This window comes from Apus apus, chromosome 24 (genome assembly GCF_020740795.1).
Source record: "Apus apus isolate bApuApu2 chromosome 24, bApuApu2.pri.cur, whole genome shotgun sequence".
In the NCBI taxonomy this organism is placed as follows: domain Eukaryota; kingdom Metazoa; phylum Chordata; class Aves; order Apodiformes; family Apodidae; genus Apus; species Apus apus.
In genome coordinates this window covers 1,947,696-1,967,183 of record NC_067305.1, presented here as the reverse complement: position 1 = coordinate 1,967,183, position 19,488 = coordinate 1,947,696, and the positions used below count along the sequence as shown (strand labels likewise).

General features: G+C 53.2%; 1 protein-coding gene across 3 annotated transcripts in view; it reads right to left on the bottom strand.

Annotated features, from left to right (window-relative positions):
- CSNK1G2 (casein kinase 1 gamma 2) overlaps positions 1–19,488 on the bottom strand; it is a 46,849-nt gene that overhangs the window by 15,475 nt on the left and 11,886 nt on the right. For 2 of the 3 annotated variants that reach the window (XM_051639668.1, XM_051639670.1), the window contains exon 2: positions 1,018–1,514. In XM_051639668.1, coding sequence (XP_051495628.1) covers positions 1,018–1,204 — 187 coding nt within the window. In that variant the 5' untranslated portion in view covers positions 1,205–1,514. Of the gene's footprint in view, positions 1–1,017; positions 1,515–5,546; positions 5,623–19,488 lie in introns of all 3 variants that reach the window. The other variant, XM_051639669.1, reaches the window with a different exon arrangement.

Below are 19,488 nucleotides of genomic sequence, written 5' to 3'. Positions count from 1 at the left end.
AGCCTGCCCAGCAGCCACACTGTCTGCAGGTTTGAACTCAAGAGCTTGGTTTGAACAGGGGCTGCTTAAAATATCACAGAGCAACAAGGCCCACGGCTGTCACAGGATCCCAGCCTTCCCCAGGCACCCACTCTCTTCCCTCTTCCTAGGGCACCAAGCCCTTTCCCAAAGCACTCACAGCCAAGGCCAACTCTCTGCCTGGCACAGGCTCCATCAACACGTCCAACACACATTCCTGGAGACACCCAGACTGCAGTGCTGGCACAGCAGGGCCTGGCACTGCCAGGCCTCTCCCAGCTGCCCAACACCAGCCAGAGAGTTAACAGCTTGATGAAAGCCTCCTGGGGCAAGCCAGGACCTTGGGAGAGGAACAACTGACCCAACCTCTAAACAAGAGTTTGCTTGAACTCTTCCCCGAGAAACTTGGTTCAGAGTGGAAAGTGACCACAGAAGGTGCTTGGGTTTCATTCAGCCCTTTCTCTCTTCTCTGCATAAAATTTTAGGAAAGTCTCTGAAACAATCAGTATCAACATCCAGAAAGTTTACCCAGGATAAAATACTCTCTTCTCCAAATGTTGGCCCCACCAGAGCCAACACCCCCAGGGCCCCCCTTGCTTTGCAAATGCTCTGGTGAGGCTCGTGGCACGCTGGGAGGGCACAAGTGGGAAGAGATCTGGGGAGCACAGAGCTCAAGAGACATTCCCAAATGTTCCAGGGCTGGGGGGCACAGCCAGACTTGTGTGGGGGCCACCACCACTGCTGACAGGACTGAACTGTCCTGCAGGCTGTGGTGGCCTTTGGAAGGTCAAGCACAGCATGTAGGGGCTGAGGAGAGGGAAACCCTGCGAAGGAAGGAAAGGCCACGTGCAACACGAGATGCTTCAACACCGTAAGGCCAGTAAACACCCTCAGCTGGTGGTCCCAGGAGTGTGTCAGCTCCCCCTGCTGCAGGAGGCAGGTGCCAGGGCAGTCCCAGCACGAGCAGTGACAGCGAGGACAGAAGTTAACCCTTCTCACCTAGACGGAGCTCCCCAAAATTGCCGCATCCAATCTTCTTGCCGACCCGGAAGTTGGGACCCACCATTAAGACTCCCGAGTTGGTTCCAGCACTCCGGCTTCCATGACTGCTCCTTCCTCCACCTGTCTTGGACATCCTTTTACCTTCCTCCAGCTCCCCTTTCCCTCCTCTCTTATCAAAATCCATAAGTTTGTGATACCCCGGCCTCTCCACGGTTACGCTGCTGCCATACAAATCCCAGAGCTGCCGAAAGTTGAGGGGTGAGGAGAAAAGAAGCAGGGTTCTTCTTGGTTAATACACCATCACGGTGAGTGGTGGGAGGGCAGGGTGCAGAGAAGGAGGGAGAAGTGGCCACCCACAGGTGCTGGGCTACTGAAATGTTAGTGCTTTCCAAGGTCCTGCCGGGATTGTCATCGTCGCCTGTTACAGGGAGCTCTTTGGTGGAGAGAACATCCTGTGGAGAGGGTCCTCCCAGCACGGCTCCTCGGTCTCCCAGCTGTGGAAAGGAGAGGGAGAAAATCAGCATGAGGATCATGATCAGCATCAGGGCCACAAAAACGATCCCAGGGCTGGAACACCCCTCTTATGAAGACAGGCTGAGGGAGTTGGGGTTGTTCAGTCTGAAGAAAACTCCGGGGGGACCTTAGAGCACCTCCCAGTGCCTGAAGGGGCCTGTGAGAAGGCTGGGGAAGAGCTGTCCACAGGGTGTGTAACAACAGGACAAGGGGGGGATGGTGTCAAGCCAGAAAAGGGTAGGGTTAGGGTGGACATTAGGAAAAAGTTCTTGAATATGAGGGTGGTGGATCACTGGAATGGGTTGCCCAGGAAGGTGGTGGAGGCCCCATCCCTGGAGACATTCAAGGTCAGGCTTGATGGGGCTCTGAGCAACCTGGTCTAGTGTGAGATGTCCCTGCTGATTGTAGGGGTTGGACTAGATGACCTTTTGAGGTCCCTTCCAACCCAACACATTCTATGATTCTAAGATTCTAGATGGGGATGTAGAGGACAACAGGGGGTTGAGGGCTACGGGTTCCTGCCCTCAGCTCTGCAGAGCCCCTCCAACACCTTCCCTGCATTACAGGTAACTCCCACTATGATGAAGGGTGCTGCCAACCAAGGGGGGGGATGCTGGGGGTCAGGACCATGGCAGGGTGCCCCCCATCTGCAGTGCTGCCATAAATAAATAAATGTCAGGCCACAGCAACACGTGAAATGCTTGATGAGTGTCTCCAGGTTGGAGCCAGTGACAAGTCACTTGAGGAGAACGTCCCCACAGGGCTACTGGCAGAAGGGAGACCTTCAGGGGCACCAGCCACAGGGCTCAGGGCCAGGCTGCCACTGCCCCACTCCAGAGTCCTCAGGAGCAGAGAACACATGTAAACGTCAGAGCAAACCAGGCCAGGCCTGCCATTTCCTAGGAAGTGAAAAGAGGACATTGTCCTCAGGCAGCTGCTTGCCAGGAGGGTCCCTGCGGGTCCAGGGGCTGTGACCAGCTGAGTCACAGAGCTTCCCCTCTGCTGGGGCTGGGCTGGAAGCTTTGTGCCAGGGATCCTGTGCCAGGACGCATGGGAAAGGACAGTTTTTAAGGAGCTGTGCAGGAACAGCCACTCTCAGAGCTCCCACCACAGCCCGCCCACGCCTGCCGGGCTGGGGCAGAACAGACACCAGCAAACAGGAACCCAGGGCTCCCTCACACCTCACCCGCCTCCTCGGCGAGCTCCCGACTGCTGCTGCTTCCTCCATTCTCAAAAACAACCCTGGATTTTCACTGCAAAGCTCAGAGTGAGGCACAGTGGCCAACAGGGCTGCCAGCCACAGCCTGGGCACACTCACCGACGGCCACGGATGCTTGTTTGTTCAGGGGTTGTGCAGCACCTCACATGCAGCTCCCAGCACAGCAGGAAGCCCGTGCTGGCAGTGGGGTATCCTGGGGTTCCCCTTGGCCCCCCACAAAGAGGCAGGGCTCAGCTCAGCCCCTCAAACCAGGGAGCTCCTTCCCTCTGCTCATTGGGAGGGCTGGACTAGATGACATTTAAAGGTCCCTCCCAACTCATTCTAGGATTCTGTGACATTGGCTCCACACAAGCCTGCCCCCATGGGACTCTCTTCACATGGGTCCAGTCCAACATCCAGGCTGGGTGGGTACCATCCAGCAGCTCCAAAAACCAGGTTCCAAGAGGAAGCTGTGCCCTGCCTCCATCCCAGACTCCCACTGGAGCTGCCTGAGGGGAGGTCAGGCAGGGATCCTCTTTGCAGGGGTGCCTGTGTGGGAACTGGCTGGAGCATGTCAGGAAGCTGAACAGGCGCTGGAACACACAGAGGGTCCAGCAGGAGCTGGGAGCACACTGGGAGGCCTCCTGAGGCACACAAACACACACACACCATCTCCCCCAGCATTCATCAACTCTGCTTTTGCTCTCAGTTCAGCCCTTCCTGCGTTTTGAGTGAGCTGAGCAGTGAGGCAGCCCCCACCCCTCCCTGCCCCCCCTGGCCCTGCCTCCTCTCTCACCACCTTCCTCTGCCCCTCTCCAGGCTGCCCTGACACCCACCAGGAGCCCCTCACTGCCACAGCCTCATTACCTGTGGGTTACACAGGCAAACCCACCCCCCTGCAAGTGCCTGGGCTCAGGAAATGAGCACACAGTGAGCCCTGATGCTTGGCCAAGCCCTGTAAAACTTTTTAATGGCTCTCAATAGCTGTTAATAACAACAAAAAGGGCTTCTTGTGCTCGAAGGTGCACAGGGGAGATGGGGGAGGGTCTAAGAGGGGAAAAGATGCTCAAGCTCAGCACAGAGGAAGGACCGGTCCACGGGCAGGGGAGCTGCTCCTTGGGGATGCCCAGCTCCCAGTCCCTGCCCGACACTGAATCCCACCCAGGCCCACCACCCTGTGTCCAGAGCATCCTGGCAAAACGCTGCTGCTCTCCAGGAGGAACTGGAGCTGGAGAAGGTGCAGGGTGCTGACCCAGTCCCTTGGGGCTGTCATGGGTGCACAACACCCACCTGTGGGACCTGGCTATCCACGCTTGGGGGAACAAAGCTTTCACACAGGGTGGGAGTCCCCTCCTTCCCCCACAGGCTCCATCTTCTTGGCCAGCCCCTCTCAAACATCCACCAAGCACAGGAGCCCAGCCCTCCAAGTCCACCCCTGGCAGACCAACACTTGGGAGACCATCCTGCTGCACCCAGCACATCTCAGCTGAGGGAAACTGAGGCACGCAGAGCCTTCCAGCTTCCCCAGAGGCCAGAGGGGCAGCCGCAGCCCAGCTCCTGCCCCAGTGCTCCCTGTCCCCAGCAGCCAACGGATGCGGGGTGGGAGCGGCAGCGGAGCAGGGCTTCCCTGCGCTTTGTTCTCCCCCAGCCCCGAGCACACTCGGGCAGCACGTGATATCCTGCTCATTCTTTGCTCCCCTGATAATTTCCGCCCCAGGTCGGCACACGGCGATGCCCTCCCGCCCGTCTCCAGCCTCTCCAGGAGCCATTTCCCCCACAGCATTTCAGGAACCACCTTCCCTGGCCCTGGGCTCCTGCCCCCCCGCACCAGGAAGGGAAAGCAGCCCCACGATCTGTGGGTCATGCTGCCTCGTATCCCATCTATGTTTTGAATCAGACCTTTTATGTTCATTCCTGGTGGTTTCCAGGCCCAGACTGCACAGTCAGGTGGCCAAAAGCCAGAGCTGAGGGAGCTCCAGCCCCACACTTGGGATTATTTTCTTTTAAAGAGTTATGGGTCAGCGTCTGTGAGGGAATTTCAGACACTGGAGCCCTAACAGAAGGGAAAAATAAATTCCTTTTCACAGAATCCCATCATCATCCCGGTTGGAAAAGACCTTGAAGATCATCAAGTCCAACCATAACCTAAATCCACCAACCATAACCTCACCTACCCATTCAGTGCTTCAATCATGTCCCTCAGCACCACATCTCTATTTCTTTTCAACACTTCCAGGGATGGTGACTCCACCACCTCCCTGGGCAGCCTGTCCCACTGCCCAACCCCTCTTTTGGTAAAGAAATTCTTTCTAATATCCAGTCTAAACCACCCCTGGTGCAGCTTCAGGCCATTTCCTCTGGTCCTGTCATTCAACTTGAGAGAAGTGCCCAACTCCCACCTCCCTACAACCTCCTTTCAGGCAGCTGTGGAGAGCACCAGGAGACTGGTGTTTCCCAGCGCAGCACAACTCCAGCCTTGCCTGTGCATTAAGCCTCAGGATCAGCCCTCCTGGCATAACCCAAGCTCCAAATCCCAATTTCAGGGCAACAAGCAGTGAGGCCACAGCCCGGACCCTGCGCTGGGGCTGCGTGCCAGCTAGTTGCCATGCTGCAATTCCTCCTTCCCCAAAGCTGGGCACTTGGAGCAGCTGGAAGTTGCTGAACCGTATGCGTGTCAGGCCACAGCAAGTGATGCTGCTCCAAACTCTGCCCACCAGCCTCTCCCCTGGATGAGCCACGGGCTGGGAGGGATCTATTTTGGCATGTAGAGGAGAGGCAACAACTCTCTGGACCTTGGTACAAAAGCAGGACCCACCTCTCTGTGCAGTGACTGGTCAGGTTTTCCACTCTGTGCCATAAAGAGATCCTTGGCCTTTCAAATTGAGAACAACCTAATTAGAAACAGAAACTTTTGGTAAAAATCCCAGGACTCCCACTGCTCTGGAGCAAACAGCCCAGCAAAACCCGTACTTGTTAAAACACAGCAGGCTCTGGAAGGGCACAAGGGAGCCCAGACCTGCCTCATCCTGCCACCCCAGCACCTGGAGAAGAAGCCCCTGACAAAATATTGTTGCCTTTTAAACAGGAATCCTCACCCAGGAGGTCGCATAGAGGAAAGCAGCCTCAGAAAAGCACCTTCCAGGCAGGAGCTGCTGGCCTGGTATCAAATCTGATGCAAGATGAGACTAAGAAAACTTTCTTTCTTTGGGGGGAAGGGGAGGGAGGGGGAAGAGAAAAAAATAACATTGGCCTGAAGTTGGGTAGAAGAAATTCCAAAGCAAGCTGTGGTCTTCAAACAAATAAGCACTGCCCTGCAGTGTTTGCAAGGCAAACAAGCCAGGGGACCTGAGAGTGAAATACACTGCAGACAAGTGCAAGTGACTGGGGCAGCTCCCCAAAAAGCACTGGAGGTACCACAGAGGGGATAAAAACACCCTCAAGTGATCATGTGAAAGAAAAGAAGGGGTTCCTGTTGGTTTTGTTGAAATAGTGGGTTCTTTTTATTTGCCATCTGCTTCTGAGCAGGCCAGGTCTGCTCCAGCCATATTTACAAGCTTTTCCCTGCAGTTGTGAGGTGAGAAAAAGGGATTGGGGGTTGGGGGTTTGTTTATTGTTTGGGTTTTCTTCTTAAAAAAAAACACAACACAACAAAAACCTGTGATTCTAGTTCTAGCCTCTCTGGGACTCGGACTGAAATATCAAGGCTTGGGAAGTTCCTGGCCACATCTGCAAGTAGAAAATGCTGAAAAGTTGTGTTTTGAAACATTTCTTTCCTGTGTAGTGAAACCCCTGTGGCTGCTGAGAAAGCCCTTGTACAACTGCATCTGGGGCACGTTGTTCCAGGCCCTTCACACACACACACGGTGTTCCTGCCCAAAAGAGGTCACAACTACACGGGGCAAGACAAAAGAGGGGAAGAAGAGGGAAAAAATAGCAGCCCACAGCAGGGAAGTGATGGGTGAAGGTCAGGGAGCAGGTCCGTGGAGCTGCTTGGAACAGAGTCCAGGTGTCCTGACCAGCTGGCACCCCCAGGTGGGTGAGATGATGCCACCAGCCATGGAGGTTGGACACACCAAAGCCTTTGGAATGGTTCATTGAAGCTGGTTTCCCCACATACTCTGTGCTTTGCAAGGAAAAGAGAAAAACAGCTGCATCCAGATGAAAGAGAATGGCAAGCTTCTTGAGAGCCCAAAAAAAGCCCTTGAAACTGCGCAGCTCCAAGTCCAGATCCCTGCCAATTAAGAGCTAAAAATAATCACAAATACCCTGATGTCCCAAAGGACGACCCCTCAGCTGGCTCCCAACACCAAACTCCAGACCAAAAAGCACTTGGTGGCCTCACACAGCTGAAACCAAAGCCCAACACATTTTAAAAGTTGAAGAGGCAGGTGAAGCCTTAGCTTGCAAGGAGATCAAAAGTCTTCAACCAAGATCCAGCAGCTCTAGAGCAAGATGCAGAAGCTCCCAGGTGATGTCTACAAAGATTTGTAGTTAAAAGTCCTGCAGTCCAACCCTGCTTATGGTGAAACAGGGAAAAGCTGTGACACAACATGGAGGTTTCCCAAAATGACTGGTCATGGAAAGCCTCACCAGTCATGGAAAGCCACACCAGACTTCCAGAGAAGACCTCTGTAATGGGTAGGGTCAAGCCAGAGGTGGGACAGGAGGTGCTGGAGGGACGTGGGGCACGTCCCTCCTCCTGTGGGAGGGCAGGAGAACCAGGACATGCCCACACAGGCATCTTCCAAGAGCTCAGCCAGTGAAAAGGCAACAGGCTGCCAGAATCTCTGGCTTCTGAGCAGCCTGCAGATGTGTGAGCACTGCACGAGCATGTGGAGACCTGCCTCCAGGCACCACTGAGGCCCTCTCCATGCCCCTCACACCAGACACAAGGCCTCCAGAGTCCCCAAGACAAGCAGGACAACTCTTGGTGTTCAAGCATGGCAATGACTAGGTACACTCCAGGTTGAGGGGAACACCTCATCTGGAGCGTGAGCAGCTATAGAACAAGAAACAGATGATAAAAGGGGGCACAAACCCCCCTTCAATCCAACACAACACTGTGAACTGTGGTGGTACTAAAGGTCTGGATGAAGGTTTGGGCCCACGCCTGCATCCTCCATGGAACCACTATTCCCATCAGTGCTTGTGGCAATGGGGAGCAGAGGCCAACACAGGCTGGAAGAACAAGACCACAGCTTGTAGACAAAGGCTGTTCCAGCTGCTCCAAAGGACAGGAACTGGCCACAAAGTCACCTTCTCCCACCAACTTTGCACTGGACCAAGAAGAAAGGAAAAACCTTCTGGAGTGTCCCAACGCAGCAGGAACCCATCCTGCTGGGTCCACAGAGCTGGCTGAGGTCCCCACTCTGGGCTGAGGCTCCTCACTTCTGCTTTCAACAGCTGAAAGCTTTGAGGAGAAGTCTGTCCACACAGCCACCACCAAAGGGAAATCCAGTGGGTTTTCCAGGATGTAAAAATAATACGATTACTTCTCAAATTCTGGAAGCTTCACATTCAAACCATATTTCTCCAAGCCCCAATGCCAACATCTCTTGTGGAAAAGCCTGCACTGGAGAAACATCAAGTGGAAATGGCCTCAAGTTGCACCAGGGGAGGTTTAGACTGGGTAGAAGGAACAATTCCTTCCCCAAAAGGGCTGTCAGGCCCTGACACAGTTTGCTCAGGGCAGTGGTGGCCATGTAGATGTGGTGCTGAGGGACACAGGGCAGTGGTGGCCTTGGCAGGGCTGGGGGAATGGTTGGACCTGATGAACTTCAAGGTCTTTTCCAACCCAAACAATTCTATGACTCTACAAGCATATATCTATGTGTAAAGAACCAGCCTGACCTGCTGTTATTTAACTGATGTTTAAGAACAATTACAAGCCAACTGGGACTGGGCCACCTGCACACTGGGGTGGGAGCCTTCACACACCTTCAGCACCAGTTGAACTTCAGGGGTTCAAACCCCCTCTTCAAACTGACAAAGAGCTGTAAAGCTGGGGGGTGGTTCAGTCCCAGCACACAGAACTCTTAGGAATGTGCTTCCCACACCACTTCCCTTCCCATTTCTCTCTGCACACCCACACCAGCACCACAAGAGAAGGCCCAGTCTGAGATGGCCATGACAGACATCATAATAAGCTCCTCCTGGTGGCATCATGCTCCAGAGTGTGCTGCTGAGCTCCCTGTGACTCAAGGCCTAACCTTCATGAGAAAAATGCACACTGGGTGGATTTTTGCAGAAACAAGACAACTGGTAGGAGGGAGTTTTGGTTGGTTGGGGTTTTTTGTGGGGTTTTTTTGTTTGGTCTTTTTGGGGTTGATTTTTTTTTTTTAAATGAAGAGTCTTTCCAAAACTGGGACTTCAGTTTGGACAAGAGGCAAATTGCAGGAAGCATTAGCTCCTTTCTCTGCTTTGTGCTGCTGGGCTCAGGTGATGCAACGAGCTCCAGAAGGATCTCTTGAGCTTCCTCCACTCCCAGACACACTTGTCCTCTGAGCTGGACACAGCAGCTTGCCTTCAGCTCCTTCCCAGGGAGATGCCAAAGAGGTTCAGACACAGGTCTGTGGGCTGGGCTGCTGCTTCCCCAGGAGGAAGAAGGAAGCCTTGCTGTTTGGAGAAAAACCACCCTGAGCCAGGTCTAGGACAACTCTCTGCTATCACCTCTGCTCCAGGACATCCTTCCCACGGATAGGCAGATGACACAGGGTTGTGCCGGTGTCCCAGAAGGGAGATGTCTCCCTTCCCACCCTGACCTCCCCCCAGGGAGGTTTCCTCCACGGGCTGTGCTATGCTTGGAGCTCACTTCACCTTGCATCTCCACCAGCTCCAGCTCCAGTTATGGGAGACCAAAGCAAACCTGCTGCAGGAGCACAAAACTCCTTCTGGCCCAATCTCCTCCCAATCCCTCAAGAAAAGAGGAGACTGAGGGCTTTGATCAAGGATCTTGAGGCACCCAGCAGAGGAGGGAGTTCAGGATGTGAGCATCTCACCTGCCACAGCACAGGAGAGTTGTGCCAACCCCACCAGGACAGAGGACCAGCTGCATCCCACAAGGGACAGCCCCACAGTGGGATGGGGGTGAAGGGGCATTTATTCATCCTGGGGAATCCCTCAAAAAAACAGGAAGTCCTGAAACAGCCACTTTCCCAGCAAGGCAGGACACCCACGCAGTTCCTGCTGATCCCAGCCACGAACCCACCACCCCCAGCCCCAGCAGGGCTGGGTGAAGCCCAGATGGTCTCCAGGCCTCTCACAACCTCCAACGCTTTTCCCAGCTTTCCCAGTGAGGCCAGAGCCAGCCCAGCTCTGTTTACTCAGTTTCCTCCTTTGTGAGCTCACGTTGGTGTCAGCACAACAGGAAGCTCTTGTTAAACAGTTAGTTACTTAACTGCTGGTGCAGAGCCACCGGGGAACCCAGGCAGAACGTGCCGGGTGTTTGGAGAGCTGAGGGAGCCTCAGAGCTCAAGTTCAGGGTTGGGATTTGGGAACACTCAGCTCTGCCACCACCTCCCTAGTGATCTGTGCATGTACTGACTTCCTGGCCCTTCACATCCCGGCCGATACACTGGGATAACAACTCCCTTGCATCTGCCTCGGCCATTTGAGGTCCCTGGGGAGATGCTTGGCTCTTTCTCAGCTTTTGAACAGTGCTCAGAGCTCAGTGACCTTCTCCCTGCCTCCTCCAAGGCATCCTTCAGGGAAAAGAACCAGTAACTGACAAAACTCCCCCACCAAACAGCAACACCATCCTTTGAAGGCTCTAGGACAACTCTCCACCACCAGCTTTTCACTGGGACATCTCTGCACCAGGACATCTCTCTGCAGGTCAGCAGATGGCACAGGGCTGTACTGGTGTCCCAGAGCAGAGATGTCCCTTCCTACCCTGTGAAACCTACCCACTGTACCTGTGCTCCTGCTACCCACACCTGAGGTCATCAGCCCACTGGGGGGAATATCCAATGGTCACAAATCTACTTTTAGGATCATTATGTCAACCCCACCAGGCTGCTCATCCCACAGGGCAGCCCTGGCCTGGAGTCTTACAACCCAGCTTCCCAACTGCTTCCTTAGAAGCTGCTGCATCCCTCATGGCACAAACATGGACACTGGTTCCCACCCATACGGTGCTGTCAGCCTGAGTCACCACTGACACACCAGGCACTGTCCTGTCACCTTGGCCACCGCACAGGAGGGTTTGAAGCAGCTTCCCTTCCAACACGGGAAGGGTTGGGGCTGGTCTCCCCCTCCAGCAAACACACACACACCACGGTGTGGTTTCAATTTTGGCCCCACAATGTTTACAGTTAGGAAATTCACAAGGGCAGTTTGTCCAAAACGTGGGGTTTTTTCCCCCATCCAAGTTGCTTCTTGAAAAGAAAAAAAACCAGAATAAACCCGAGGTTAATGTTTCTACCAGAATTTCTTGTGCAGTTCAAGTGGAAAAAAAACCCCACCAAACAACAAACCAAAAACCAACACAAAAAAGACCTAAACTGTGGCAGCAATGCTTTTAATCCAGTATGATCCGAGCATCCTTGTTCCAAACCTCCCCTCCCTTCCTGGCTTCCCAGCTCTTTACTGGGAACACGGTGTGTCCAGCAAGGAGCGAGGGCTCCACCCGTGCTCCCCTCTGTCCCTGTGCCCCACGCTGGGCTCAGCCCCCCCAGCAGTGGAGGGGTCAGACACTGTTCTCAGCACCATAATTAAAACCCCCCCACACTATCAGATCAGATAACCTCCAGCTACACAGTTAACACCAAAAGTTAAGAAGAATAAACCAAAAGCTGCCTTGCAGCAAACGAAGCAGGAAGGTGTTGAGCCCCTGCTGGGGATTAAAGCACTTCCCAGGTGTAGCTGCACCCACCAGCCTCTCACCCTGGTCTCTCCCTGGCTCTATCCCCCCATGGCCCTCTCCCCCAGTGGCAAAAAAAAACCCCACCCCATCCAAGCCACAAAACCACCAGGATTAAAAGAAAAAACAACTTCATCACAAAACATTTGGTTTTTTTTTCCTCCAGAGTTGAGCTGTGCTGTGAAGATGATGGATTTTTCTGGCTTCCTCTTCCAGCCATCATGTCTATTAACCTTTTATCTAAATTCAAAGTGTTCTCTTGTTCCTGGCTGTTCCCTTCCCCAGGAGATTTTTAGACACTGTGCACTCTGGTCAACTCTTAACCTTTGAAGTTATTTTCTCCCAGCTTCCAAACACAAATACAACTTTTTCATGGATTACTATGAATTTTCCATTATTTTTTTTTTTTTTTTAAAAAAAGGTTTGTGTCAGATCATTCCCTCCATAGCAACCAGAAGAGCAGAGTCCCAGCACTCCAGCAGAGAAATGCTTTGACTGAACACAAGTCCTGCTTCACAGCTTGGAGGCCTCACCAACACTTGGTGACACCAAATTCTCACAACACAAACCCAGCCACGACTCAGGTGTGATTTCATGGAGATCTTTAGAAGATACCATGACATAGTCCAAACCATCAGCCTGCTTTAAATCTCAGCTGTTCCTCAAACTCCAACACCACTAACAGTGCAGTTACTACTGGGACAGCCCAACCATCCTGCAGACTCTTGCTGCCCAAGGAGCTGTATGTGTTCATGAACCTGTAGAGTGCAGTGTCCTCTCACCAAGCTCCAGCATCACAGCAGCCCCAGAAGAGGGTGGGAGCAAAACTGAAATCTGTTCTCTAGCCATAATGAAAATAAGTAGGGAAAAAGGGGGGAAACCACCAACCAGCAGTAGCGTTTCCAGCTCCCAATGGAGCCCAGAAGGGACTCAGTGAAGGTGTGAATTCCCTGCAGTGCTGTGAGTTTAAAACAATCGTCTCCTCCTCATGAGGAGCCTCAAAGAGCCAAACAGCCACATGCTGGAGGACACCAGGTGACTTCACCTGAAGTCTCAACCCCTTGCACTCCAGTGAATGAGAAAAAACTCCCCGCTGGGCAGTGAGGGGTCAGGAAGGAATGCATGTGTGTGCAGAGCCTCAGCTTTACAGTCAGCTTTCTGGCAGCAGCTCAGCATTTAATTATTTTGCCCCCAAAAATACATAACAAGGGACCAGGCCCCTCTAACCAACAGGGGTGAGACCTTTCTGATGGGTGTTGGCTCCCTGCTTGCATAAGCAAAAATGGAAATCAATGTGCTGGGGACAGCCCAAATTCAGACCAACCCAGATCCTCAATGGTTTTGGAGACAAACAAGCTTGCAGAGTCACTAGCTCTTCTAGGGCAGCTCCTAAATCTCTCAGAAAAAACAGTCACAAAGACCCCATGAAGGGTCTTCTCCACTGCTGTGAGCTGCTGTGGGATTTGATCCCAGCCAAATTCAGAATTTCACTCTCTTCCTTGGATCCCCATCCAAAGCAGTTACACCTGGACAGAAAATATTAACTCTGCTTTGCCAAGGAGCTGGAAATACCATGGTGGAAATTTCAGCAGCAGCACAGGAACCAAGCAGAAAGCTAAAAATACTCCTCTAGGAAAAAGAATAATAACAGTAAATATACACATGCTAAAATAAGAGCAGATCTGAAAACACAGCACAAGTCAGACAAATCCATCCAAGAACCAAATGTCTAAGAAAGTCAATTTACCTTTTTGGGCTTATGGGCCACAAATGTAGAGTTCCAACTACAGAATTCATTACATCCACCAGGAAACACACTGAAGCCTTATTACACAGACTGGAAGGGAAGCAGCTTTTTGGTAGAGATTACAGACCCCACAAGAGGAACTTCCACACCTTGATTTACCGCTGGTGTGACACAAGATTGTGCCCAATTAAGCCCCAGGGCAGACACCTCCTGTGCATCTTCGGAGCCCTTCCCATGGTCCACATGTCAGATCCACCCAGTGTGGAAATAGCAGCAATGCCAAACCACTGTGGGGTGTTGGGAATGCAAAACCCCTGGCTGCAGGAGGGAGCCAGGTAGCAAGAGATACCCACCCGCCTTCTCATCCAGCCCTGCCTTCTCACCTCTGGGATGTTACTGGCATCTTCTGCCTGGTCTCTATTCCAGCATCATAGAATCATTAAATGGTTTGGGTTGGAAGGGACCTTAAAGATCATCCAGTCCCAACCCCTGCATGGGCAGGGACACCTCCCACCAGCCCAGGCTGCTCCAAGCCCCATCCAACCTGCCCTTCAACACTGCCAGGGATGGGGCAGCCACAGCTTCCCTGGGCAACCTGGGCCAGGCTCTCACCACCCTCACACTCCAGAATTCCCTCCTCATGTCTCACCTCAGTCTCCCTCTTCCAGTTTTAATCTGTCCCCACACGTTCTCTCCCTCACTGCCCTTTCCCAAAGCCCCTCCCCAGCTTTTCTGGAGTCCCTTCAGGCACTGGAAGGTGCTCTAAGGTCTCCCTGGAGCCTTCTCTTCTCCAGGCTGAACACCTCCAACTCTCTCAGCACATCTTCACAAGAGAGGTACTCCAGCCCTTGGATCATCTCCATGGTTCTCCTTCATACCCCTTCTCCAAGACCAGTGAAAGCCATTCTCATGTTATGGCAAGAAGGACACTGCAGGTAATGGATGGGTAACCAGAACAGTAAACCTGGTTCTGAACAACAGAGCAGACACAGAAGTAAATCACCCAAGGCTGTAACTCCACAGAATCTATCACATCTTAACAGTTCAGCACAAAAAAAACCAATTAGGATGTTGAAGTGGTTTCAGTTTTACTCATATAGAGCTACTAGCACTGGAGGAAAGGAAGTTCACTGTAGACAAAGCTGAGTCTCTGTCCTTAAAAGGACAGTAGTCAGAGTCCAACTCCTGGTTCTCCATCCCTTCCCACAGTCCATGTGCTCCAGCAGTTTCCACAGGACACGCAGGCACCCCAGTCAAGACACAGAGCTGGATCCACCAAGACATTTTGTACAGTCACTTGAACCAGTGGCCTCAGCCCTCGAGCCCCTCAGCCCTGCCAGTGAGGTTTCTATTTAAAACAGACAGTTCATCCACAAGCAGCAAACGCCAGTGAGACACCGGACACTAATCAAATCCACGCTGCTGCTACAAGGTAGAGTTGCAGAGGAACCAGCTGCCTTCCAAAAGTCCACAGCAGTTGGCCAGCAAAAACCCATTCACCAGTCCCATGCCTTCCCTTTCTCAGGCGCTCCCCTCCACATGTTTACCAAGGTTGATGTTAAGACCAGAAACCTGTTTTCTAACCAGGCCCATCCTGCCCAGTTCTCGCACCGATTTCATTGTCACAAGCACACTCATCCTGGGAGAGCCTGCAAGGGTTTCATTTCTACAGTCAAGACCTGATGTTGCCATTTACTCCACTCACACCCAGGGCACAAAGCCTGAGACTCAGCTGAACAGACCACATCTACCCAAAGAAGAACCATCTTCTCTTTGGAGAAGAACAATCCAGCCAGAGCCAAGTGACACCCCGGGAAAGGTCAAGTTCCTAACACTGACCTACCGCAGAACCTGAGATTTGCTTTCATGCCTGGTAACCCCTCACACAACAGGCTCTCTCTGCAAGCAGGTATCTATCCAAAGGATTGTCTGTACCCCAAACCACTGAGTCAAGTTGGTGCTCTGGGAAACAGAAGCCCAAGGAGAGCTCCACCCCAAACAGCTTCTGAGCACAGACTACAGATCCAGAGCACAAAGCATCTTCAGGCTGGACTGCCCTATATTCTGTATTTCAACCTCTGCTACTGGACACAGATCCCTTTGAGCCACTTTTTTGTCAAGTGTGTGGGGGAAAAAACACGTTGACAAGTCAGCCACGCTTGAACTGCTCTGGCACGCGATACGGAAAGAGGCTGAACAAGGACAGATCCAGACGTGCTGCGAGCGACCCTGGGGATGCAGCAGAAGGGAACTGACTCCTGAAAGCTGAGCAGCACCTGCAGGGGCAGAACAGGAGCTGCACAAGCATGTCTGGAGCAGCATGGCTGAGCCCTCTCCATCCTTCCCCCAGCAGTTTTGAGAGCAGATTTACTTTCTGCTGACAAGGCTGGTTTGGTAGCAAGAGGCAGCGGTGGGACCCAAGCACCTGCAAAGCCTTTCTGTTAAAGGGACAATCCCACATTTGTCACAAAACCCCAAATTCACAACCCAGATCATTAGCCTGGTTGTGACACTACCTGTGCTGGCCAGGCTCCATAGCCAAGTAAGACAAGTTGCCCTTTCAGCTCCTTCCCTCTCACCCCCAGAGCTCGCAGCCTCCCTGCCAGTCACCAGGAGTGGTGAAAGAAAAGGCTTCCAGACAAATGGATAATTTTTCACTCAGCAGCTTGGAACAAACACTTTCATTTCACATCTCACATCTGAGGCTTGAACACCTCCTCCTGTGCTGCTGCTGCTGCCTGAAATAAGGTTAAGACCACCCCTACCAGCACACCTCTTCTCCAGCCCTGTCCCTGAATACTCCCATGCCCTCAAAACTAACACTTTTCATAAAATAACCATGAAGTGCTGTTTGCCTTTCTCTTGATAAGGGATCTTAGTGCACATCCAGCAGCGTGCACAGGGATGGATGTGAAAGAGGTGCCACCAGTTTCAGAGAGAAAGCAGAGGAAAGCTCTCTCCCTGCCTCCACTGCAGCACCTTTGCTTTGCAGCAGCAGCCGCAGGAGCTGCCTTGCTCCTGCCAGGCCAGTGGGCACAGGCTGCAGGACCTGCCCAGCACAAGGAACTGGGTTAGGGACAACCTGCTGCAAGAGGACCCTGGCAGAGGAACAGGAGGTACAAAAGTGAGCAGCAGCAGAAGGAACATCAGACACATGCCAGTGGCCCAGCAAAGCAGAAAGGGGAAATGCTGCAGAAGCTGTGAGGGCACAATGTGCCCACCCAAGAGCTGGTTCTGAGCCCACCTGCTTGTCATGTTCTGGAATCAGAGGCCACAGCAACCCACAGAGAAGGGCACACTGCACCAGAGCAGGACAGCAGATGTTCTAGCATGAGACCATCCATCTCCCACCCTACTGTGATGGGCTTGCTTCCCAGCCTGGCATCAGGGTTGCTTTGCACTGCTTGCTGCTCATGAACTTTGGGGTTTTCCCTCCCTCCCCCAAACCTGCAGTGGGCACACGTGTATTTAAACATCAGCATGAGGTCAGACAGTTGAAACAGCAAACTCCCAGAGATGTCCAAATCCCATTTTTTAAAAATCAGTTCTTCCCACCAAAGCAGGGAGATAGGAAGGCAGTCATCCTGCTCTCCCAGCACTGGGACAGCCCCACTGTCACCACCAGGCCAGTCCATCTAGGAAGCCTCCTCACACGGGTGACACTGAGCACAGTGCCATCACTCCACTGAAGGCAGAGCAGGGTCCTACAGCCCACTGAGAAACACCTACAGCAAAAACCTCCTCCTGTCTATGCAACCACAGGGCACTGAGGACGAAAAACAAGCCAGGACAGCAACAACCCTCACACCATGTGAAAACTCCACACGACCAAGGGGTTGCTGTGCCACCTTCACCCAACGAGGCAGAGCAAGCCCCAGCCCCTGGCAGGCAGCCCTGGCCCCACACCCATCAGTGCAGACACAACAGCTCCCTGCTTGCTGGTGACACAGCTCCTGTATCAGTTCCCAGGGATCACAGGATCAGCCAGAGCATGGTGGGGGTTGGAAGGGACCTCTGGAGATAACCCTGCTTCTCCTCCACCCTCCTCTTCTACAGGAGCCACTGTAATGGTGTCACAGGCATTGCTGGAGGGGGACACTGCCCACAGGACAGCCCATGCCTCCTCACGGCAGGATGCGGCCCCAGGGAAAGCCCAGGCAGGGATGTTCTGGTGTGCATCAGTCAGAGGGTCTGACCAGATGGTGGGGCAAGACCTCCCTCAACAAGCCATGGGAGAGCTCCTCAAGGTCCTGCTTACAGAGCACAAACCACATCTGCATCCCACAGGCCAGGAAGCAGCAGAAGGGGAGCAGAGTACACGAGAAGATGGAGCCATCCAAGCATTGTCTCAGAGGAGTGGTGGAGACATTCAAGAGCATCTCCCTTCCAAGGATGTCCTCAGAGATCCCACAGCCTTGAGCCACACATGTGCTGCCTTCCTGCACTGTGAGGGATCAGCTGCAGCTCAGATGAGGGGCTCAACATCTGTTCTCCAAAGGATAAGGAACGTTTCCCAACCCCTTTCCTATAACAAAAGCAAATTCCTGGATGCATGTCTTCCTTTCCTTCCTGAAGCCCAAGCTGGGTGACAGTCTCAAAACCTTTCATCCACCTGGAGATTTCCTCCCTGCAGAGGAACTCGACTGGACACCAGCAGGGACGAGCCAGGCACTATGCTCCCCAAGGAGCAGGACACCACACACACAGCACTTTTTCCTCCCCACAGCCTTCAGAGAGGCTCCCAAATAACCTGAGGAGCAGAAGACTGGGAACACACTGCTGCTCTCAGACCCTCACACCACAGGTCTCATCGTAGGGACATGACTTAGCACTGGACTCTGCAGAGCTGGGTTAACAGTTGGACTTGAGGATCTTAAAGGTCTTTTCCAACCAGAATGACTCTGTGGTTCTATTCTACAACACAAATGGCTTGAAACTGGCTGGATCTGGCTCAGCATCACTGAACAACTCCCAACTTCCAGAGGGCAGGAAATTATATTTTAGCAGACCCTAAGCAGCCACAGCATGAGAAAAGCATTCCCTGCTCTCACCACCTTGCACCACAGATATGAGGCACAGGGAGCAGGGGGTTCCCAGCACATGCCAGAAGCTGTGCCCTTGGAGCTGGCAGGGAAAAGGCTCCCCCAGAGCAGACAGCCAGGGAGGCTGAGGACTGTTGTCAGCACACTGCACAATTTATGTCACAGGACACAAACCTGCTCTGACAGCAGGTGATGCTCACTATTTTAAAAGCCCCCACCTCTGGAGGGCAGGACATCCCTGCTGCCCAAACTGCAGTCACACTTGCAAGTCCTCAGACTTTCCTCTCTTCCCTGGACCACAGCTTTCCAAGCAGCTGCAGATGAGAAAGCCCCTCTCTGGTTACCTGCTCTGTCCCACAGGAGTCCAGGCCACCAGGAAGCTCCAGATGGTATCAGACATGGATGCTGCTGTTTCAAAGTTTGTACATGACACCCCTGACAACTGTCCTGCCAGGTGGGACAGCCCAGAAGAGAGTACATCATGACACTGTGCTGGCACCCTTGCCATACAGCTCTAGGGGCTGGGCACACACGTCCTGCTTTGCCAGCAAAGCTGGGCAAGAATCCAAGCAGCAGCATTAGCCACCTTATTGTCCCAGTGTTTCTAGTCACAAGCTCTCAGGGCTTTTTTTTTCTGGGCACCTGGTCAGTGCCCCTCAGCTCTCACACTACTCCCTGTAGCAGCTGACTCAAGGTACTTCACCAAGGAGGTGTCACTGCAGGAGAGGGAGCTGAGGCAGTAACTGCCCAACATTATCCCAAAAGCAGCAGCAGAGGAGGGAGAATGGCCCCATGGTGCCTGAAGCTGCTTGCCCTCTGGGGTCGCCTGTGCAGAAGGTGGCCCTGACCACAGATGCCTTCTCCAGGCCAGAACAGCAGCCCAGCCTCGTGCAGCACAACCTGCTCAAAGCTAGGAGCAGGTCTGGGGCCCGGCTGCAGCAACAGCCAGACTGGTTTCAGATTTGTTCCCTGGTTCACATTTCCAGAGGCACAAAGGTAGAGCTCAGCCAGAACTCTCCTTCTCCGTGCCACCCTGAACAGGCACCACCTCCTGTCAGGGGATACACCAGCGCATTTATCTCCTGCTTCCTGCCTGGCTCTGCCCCTG